This window comes from Chaetomium globosum, genomic scaffold, assembly GCF_000143365.1.
Source record: "Chaetomium globosum CBS 148.51 scaffold_1 genomic scaffold, whole genome shotgun sequence".
NCBI lineage: Eukaryota > Fungi > Ascomycota > Sordariomycetes > Sordariales > Chaetomiaceae > Chaetomium > Chaetomium globosum.
The window spans coordinates 5436280-5443525 of record NT_165976.1 but is presented as its reverse complement, the minus strand read 5'-3'; the positions used below and the strand labels follow the sequence as shown (position 1 = coordinate 5443525).

At 55.4% G+C, this 7246-nt stretch overlaps 3 protein-coding genes across 3 annotated transcripts in view; 2 read left to right on the top strand and 1 right to left on the bottom strand.

Moving 5' to 3' along the window:
- CHGG_01761 (uncharacterized protein) overlaps positions 1-2039 on the bottom strand; it is a gene marked incomplete at both ends in the record, with an annotated part of 2603 nt that extends 564 nt beyond the window's left edge. The window contains 3 exons of the mRNA XM_001220981.1: positions 163-543; positions 1018-1065; positions 1645-2039. Of these exons, the coding sequence (XP_001220982.1) occupies positions 163-543; positions 1018-1065; positions 1645-2039 (824 nt within the window). The remainder of the gene's footprint in view (positions 1-162; positions 544-1017; positions 1066-1644) is intronic.
- Positions 2040-3578: 1539 nt separating this feature from the next.
- Positions 3579-4044, top strand: CHGG_01760 (uncharacterized protein; the record flags this gene model as incomplete). The annotated part of the gene is made up of 2 exons (XM_001220980.1): positions 3579-3722; positions 3838-4044. 2 exons carry the CDS (start codon positions 3579-3581, stop codon positions 4042-4044), a joined length of 351 nt encoding a protein of 116 aa, XP_001220981.1.
- A 1011-nt stretch (positions 4045-5055) lies between these two features.
- CHGG_01759 (uncharacterized protein) lies at positions 5056-7084 on the top strand (the record flags this gene model as incomplete). Its single annotated transcript, XM_001220979.1, has 3 exons — positions 5056-5088; positions 5152-6499; positions 6585-7084. 3 exons carry the CDS (start codon positions 5056-5058, stop codon positions 7082-7084), a joined length of 1881 nt encoding a protein of 626 aa, XP_001220980.1.
- Between the last annotated feature and the right edge of the window lie 162 nt (positions 7085-7246).

The following is a 7246-nucleotide window of genomic DNA, read 5'->3' as shown; positions in this document are numbered from 1 at the left end:
GCAAAGGCCAAGTCCTGCATCATCCCTCCCATGCCGCCCATGTCGGCGCCGGCGTCGCCTTCGCCCTGCCCCGCCAATAGATCCTGGATGCTGCCGTTGGGGTCGATCTCCATGGCGCTCAGGTTCTCGAAGCCGTCAATGAGACGGGCCTCCTTGCCGAACTTTTGGCTGAAAGCATCGCTGAGGTTGTGGGCCGGGTCGGTTGAGATGAGCAGCACGGAGCGGCGCACTTTGGCGAGCTGGATGGCCAGCGAGCAGGATGTGGTCGTCTTGCCCACGCCGCCCTTCCCGCCAACGAAGATCCAACGCAGCGACCGCTGGTCAAGGATCGACTGCAGCGTTGGCTCCATGATTTGGTTGGTGATGGGCGTGGATGAGGTTGGGATGCATCCCGTGCAAATGTGGTTGAGGGAGACGTCGTTGTAGCCGAGGCTTTTGGCGAATTGGAGGGTGCGCTCGAGATCGGTGGCGGGCAACCTGGCGCCCAGGCGAGGTTGAGGTCGTAGAGCATTATTTAACGGGGAGGTTGTGTCGCACGCAGTGCTGCCGATTAGGTAGGTGTGATGATTGGGTGTGGACAATCGGAAAGCAGAGGCCAAGCTTGAAGCTTTTGAGAAAGTTAGAGTTGTGGGTCCAATATATCATCTAGTGAGTGGGTCCGGGTCTCGGCTCGCCTTGCTGCAGGCCTGCCAAGCCTCTCGCTTGCCGATCACTGACCTCTTCGCCGTGTCTCATTCACACGACCTCCATACCTCGATCCCATACTACCCAAACGGCGAACGTACAGATTAAATGGTCTGGCTCTATCGCTGTATCACCTGCAACACGCAACAAGAGTTTTTCAGGACCTTGTTCAGGACCCACACGTCGACCGCCTAGGTTTATTTCTTACCACAACGCGTTGTCGTGGAATAATGAGAAGACCCTCCTGCCCCGTCTTCAAGAAAGAGACGCGGTGGGTCATTCCGGAATTTAGCATCACCCACGTTCTCGTCAACGATAAAGAAGGATACCTACCAGAGTGGAAAAATCAGGTTGGTGGCATACCTTACCGGGGCCAACATGCTATACCACCACCCAAGTGGTATTCGATATCGTGGACATGGGACCAGAAAAAGATGTAATTCTCGGACGCCCATGGCACAGGATTTATGACCCAGACATCAGCTGGTAGGGAGATGGCCATCTGCGACCGCGTGAACAGCGGGAGCATCCGACCAACCTGATGGGAGAACGCGCAGAACAGGAGCCACGAACGAGCAGCGGGCCAGAACGAGCCCCCTCTAAGGGCCGTTTCGACGGACCGCCAACTGCCCTCATCTTCCACAGGGCCTGACAACGATAAAACTGTAATTCCTTTCTGTTCTTCGGTTGATGATTTTGGGTTTCCACCCGAACGCTCGCAGCTGACTGATTTCTGTCTCAATCCCTGGGGATCGGGTTCCATGTCTTTATCGAAGGGAAAACAATAGAACCGAAAATGGCGGTAATAAAAAGTGCGACGACTATAGTCATGGCAATTGACATCCACCTGATAAACTCCCGTGGAACCAACCTAAAAATGTTTGTTAGCAGAAAGATAATCAATCATAGTAAATGCCGGGGGTGGCCGTTGAGCCCGAGCGAAGGGTGCTTGCAACATACCAGTCGTAACAGCGGAGCAGGTCTCTGATCAACCGCTCCAGGTTGCCCGCAAGAATGAAAAGGGCGCGAAGCAGAGCGTTTAAAGCGCGCTCGATAGCGAAGATAATAATGGCTACATTGGATCGTTCGTTGTGATCTGCATTGAGAGTGATCAATGCATTGGCGCCCTGGTCGCCATCGGTGGCCTCGCGGCGGGCGCCGCGTTCGAGGTCCTGTACGAGGGCTAGATCGGTTATTTCTTCGTGGGATGGTGGTACAAGACCGCCAATGTCGTCAAATGAGAATAGCGGAGGTGAGGTTGACGATGATGGTTCGTGCGGATGGTGGTTGGCAGTGTTTTGGGAAAGCTTGCGATCTTCGAAGCGATCGAGCGAAGGCCTCCAAAAAGGTACCATTGTAAGATCAGATGGCCGGCGGCCTAAGCTTTCAGTTGGGTAACGCGGAATTTATATGAGTTTATGTGTCGTTGTTGTCGCTTCACTTTCATTAATTGTGTGGGAGCTCACTTCGAGGGAGCGATAAGGGGAGCATGCTATTTAACATGGCAAGGTGCCCCGACCCGCCGTTACAAAGGCCGTGGGACGGCAGAGAGATTCAATCATATCGGGACCTACAAACCGTATTACGGGGAGTAGGTGCCCGGAGCAGAAGATTTGTTAGGAAGGTCCTTGGCTGGCTGATGGACTCTGGCCGGCTACTGGAGTATAGGCTGGCCAGAAGGCTGGAGCTAGAAACAGTGGATGGGGAGGGCTAGAGGGCCCGGAGGCCGGCAAAGGGCCTCCTTTCTTTTGCAGTATGACGGATTCATAGATTGTTGTCTCAAAGTGGTAGACAGAGGTTTTTATCCGGCCTATACGGTACGGTTTCCTTTGTAAATAGCAGTAGAAGGACCGGCGCGCCCCAGGGCATATCGGTGTAGGAAATAATAATATTTAACATGGCAAACAGTTTGGCCTTCACCGTGTGACTAAAGTGGTGATACTATGCTGCTTTGGTTGTTTTAGAAGGAGATGCAGGACATTAATATCGAATTGAGGCTTTTGCTCTTTATTCATCCGCAATGCTGTTTGACCCAACCCAAGGGCCAATACTAGGTAGGATTGGCTCTGGATCATGTACTTTGTATGTGTTGCAGCTCCTCCTATATTATCACAACTGTATCTTACTGGGACCTTGTGTAGAACGAGTTGCCGAGCTGCCTGTCGTGGGCTCAAGTTTGGGTGTCATTTGTAGGCTTGACCTTGAGGATTGGAGTTGCTAGATGGGTGAGAGGAGGGAGCCCTTCAGGCCCGCCCACTTGAAAATGGAGCCTCAAGGTTGTAACAATATAACCATAGAGAGCAGGCAATCATTTCCCTGTCTATTTGCTTCATTCAGGGCAGGGTTTATTCACACTTTCACAGTTTACCTTTGAAACGTGAGACAGAACGATGAACGATGTTCACCATTGACTTTTCAACTTCTAAGGTTGGGATTCTACTAAGACCAAATCAAAGGCTTCTAAGCTTCCGTGTGAGGACTGCATCTAGGGGGTGTTAACGGATGTTAACAGGGAAAAAGCAACTTGGAGTTGTCAAAACTACCTATATAGTGTAGGGGGAACAAGCCAAGGCAGGTGAAGTCAGCTCGGGTTCCATTGCAGGCGAGACCCGAGTCCTTTTCCTCTTTCCCTTCCCGACCTTCTGCGAGAGGATCCGGTCCAGGGTTAGGGTTACCATCTGTACCAAGCTCGGCCAAGCACTCATTGCGTTGTATCTGTAGGCGACATCTCCACGTAACCCCCGACAAACAAGAAAGCCGAGCCCGCCGCCTTGTTGATCAAAAGACTGGTTTTCATCGCCTTCTTACAAATAAGGGACTCATTTTTGCTTATGGCATCTTGGCCCAATTCGCTGTATTGATCCCACCGGCCCGACCTCATCCCCATCTTGACAATGTGCATCGTGTTTACTTGTGGCGAGCACACCTTCCGCAAGGAAGTGGAAGGCTACAACGGGCTCGTTTGCCGGTGCTACAATTGCGGCAACTACTCGGGGTCAGTCGTCAAGTCGAACCCCTGGTTTACCTTTTGCTTTATTGTAAGTCCCTGAGTTCGGATGGCTCCCCCATTCCCCACTCGGTACCCGGCCGTCGCCCACGCGGCCCGGCGTCGCTGGCAGCTGCAGCGCTAACCCCAACCGTGTCGCATCGCAGCCCGTGATCCCGCTGTCGATGAAGGGATACGAGGACGTTTCCTGCCGCATTTGCAACTTCCAGCAGCCTCTCACCCACCGACCCGACGTTCAGGCGCTCAAGGGACAAGGGGGGCAAGGAGTACCGATGCAGTCGCCGCCGCCTGGACCGCAGCAGGGATGGAACCAAGGAACACCGAAACCGAACGAACCGATGAGATACGGATAAGATGGGGGTAGAGAGGGGAATGCGGCAGAATGAGCCGCACCGTTTTGCGGCAGGCTGGCTGTTGGCCCCGGATACCAGAACGGGGGGAGGGCGAGGCGCATGGCGCAGAAAGGGCGTTGGGGATTTATTCCGGATTTATGACTTGGTTCTTTTTGAGGTTGTTATGTTATGGGAACAGCTCCTGGAGGGTGTTGGCTGCCCCTGCCTCTTGCTTGCGGTGAATCGGGAGGGTATGCCTCGTAGGGCGGAACGGACGGACGCTTTGATCTTGTGGGCCATGTGTACATATACCCGGTTTTCGAGGTGGGCTACGAAAGTCTAGGTTGGAGAGTTTTTACTGGATTGGGGGGGGGGGGTTCCCCATATGTTTTCGGTATGCGGTTTCCTATCAATCTGGCTCTGCTTTGGCGGCCTCGGTCCAAAATCCGGCAACTATTTCCTGAACTTTCTTGGGCAAGAGAGGCCATATATTATGTATGTGCGGCTGGCCTTTGACCGCTCCACGCAAGTCGGGACCTCCCCTCCTTACATTATTGGTGTGAAACGCATATGAATACACTTGATATTCTCCCCATGTTTTTCATCATCAAGGACTCGACTTGTGCCTGAGTACCTATCCAGCAGCGAGCTGACTGTGGGGCGTAGCCGTTGAAGAACGAGGTGGGGCCGCTGTAGAATGACGTCGCTTAGCCTCTCAGAAATCTGAGGCGACTGCAGCCAGGGCCGAAAAAGAGGATATGCATTCGAAGAGCGCTGCGGGTGTTCGATTGTTGCATGTGGTAGTCCAAAAACAGCTTCATCCAATATTGTGGCTTCCAGACGCCCGATAAACCACACAACCGACAAGCCGCAGGACTGCAGAGGGCAATTGACCCCAATGTTAAGAACAGAGGCTCAAATTGAACTGCGCCGTCGCAATCAATCCGCCCATCAATTGACAATTGATCGCAATCCCCAACCAAGTCCCACGCCCCGGAAGGCCAGCTCGACCAAAAGCACTACTCACCCATCATGGCCTCTGCGAAAAGGGGTGCCTCAGTTTTGGTGAGTCGAAGTCCGGATGTCTCCCAGCCGCAGTCTTGGTTAACGTGGACCTTCTTATTCTAGGTGACCGACTCCCGAGAGCGACCTTCTGCCCGGGGAGGACCCCAACGAGCCACCCCCAACCCCGCTCGACCGAGCAGCCGTCTCGTATCCGTCGACAATGTGCTGCAATATTCGTCCGATATACCCTCGGGCCAGCCGAGGGTGCCCCCAGCCCAGCGCCCAACACGCGCCATGGCCGTGCGACGAATCAGCCAGGGCGGCTTGCCCACGCTCGCCTCCGCCCGCACCGGCCAGCAAATCGTTCCCTCGAGAACAACCAAAGTCAGCGAGAAACTCGTGCTGATACCCGAGGCCCCCGAGGCTGGGGACGAGGAGGCGGGGAGCGACGACGAGTTGGTGCGGCGCGCGTCACTACTTCGTCGTGAGGACGAGAACCGCCCGCTCAAGGACGAGGAACTGGATGTACTTAGAAAGCGAGGAGGCATTCGCGGGAAAAGCTATGCGGAGCGATTGCCCAAGTTACAACGCGGGGAGAAGGTATCCCGGTTGACAGCCTACTGCACCGCCCAGTCGTACAAGATGAAGGCGACGGGTGACTTTTTGCGGAAGACACACGAGGCGAAAACAAAGCTGTACGACGATTGCCTCTACGCGGTATACCACCTCCCGCTTCTCCCGGGTACCGAGGGCTATCGGTTAAGGAGCCGCCCTGTTCTGAAGACACCAGGGACAGGAAAGACCGTCCTCGACCTCGAGATTGAGCGCAGCGAACGCAGGGACGAGCACGAAGGTTATTGGGACGAGTATGCCTACAGCGTACAGGGCGTTGATAGCAGCCCGGGTGCAGCACCTCTCCTACAGCCAGTGGCGAGCGCCCCAGACACTTTTGGCACCACCGACAACGACCACGATTCCGAGCATGTGACCATCTCCCCCATCAACCGGCTGGTCCCAGACGCAAAGAACTTTGGCGAGATGTTTGTCTACTCATACGGCGTCGTGGTGTTTTGGAATTTCACCGAGCGCCAGGAGAAGGATATTCTCGCCGACCTCACCTTCGCCGAGAACGAGTCGGGCTTCACACTGGCTACGAGCACGCTCGACGAGGATGATTTTGAGACGGAGGAATTCCACTTTGAATACAGCGCCGACGTCAAGCGCCCCCGCGTCTTCAACGACATGATCACCCTCCTCCCCCGGTCAGACCACATGGTCAAGCTCACCATCAGCCACGCCATTGCGCAGAGCACCAAACTCTGCTTCTTCGAGGAGCGCATGTCCGAGACGATGCTCGACGCCCAGCACGTCCCCAAACGCCTCGCCCTCACGGGAGAGCTCAACATGACGCGCACAGAAATCGTCAAGATCCTCGGCCGCCTCTTCAAAAGCCGCGTAGACATCAACCTCTGTAAGCACCCACCCATCCACCCAACCATTACCATCCCCCCCCCTCTCTCCACCTCCCAACCACCCCAACTAACACCCCCCCGCAGCCTCCAACGTCCTCGACGTCCCCAACTTCTTCTGGGACGCCGAGCCCACCCTGCACCCGCTCTACGTCGCCATCCGCGAGTACCTCGAGATCGACCCGCGCATCCGCGTGCTCAACGAGCGCTGCCGCGTCTTCCTCGACCTGGCCGACATCCTGGCCGACAGCGTCGCCGACTCCAAGATGAGCAACATCACGTGGATTATTATTATTTTGATTGTGGTGAGTATTATTGTCACGGTGACGGAGGTCGGGTTGCGGTTTGGGATGTTGTCGCGGGAGAAGGGGAAGGGGGCGGGGGAGGGGGAGGGGGAGGGGGCTGTTGTTGGGGTTAGTGGTGGTGGTGGTGGTGGTGGTGGCAGTGGGGATCTTGATCTGAGGTGGTTGCGGGAGAAGAACGTGTCGGTGGAGGAGCTGAGGGTGTGGGCGCGCGCGCTGAGCGAGCGGGAGAGGGCGGCGGTGTGTGGGGCCGAGATCGTCGGCACGACGTTTGCGGGTGTGTGAAATGGGGGGATGATAGCTTGGGGTGTGGGGTGCGTTCTCTTGTATAGCATGTGTACCTAAGTAAGTAACTTTAGAAATAGTGTTGGTCGTGGTAGCTTTCTTTGGATGGATTTTGGGGGGAGCAGCACTCTCTCGGCTGGCAGCGCATAGCGGGGCGTTTAC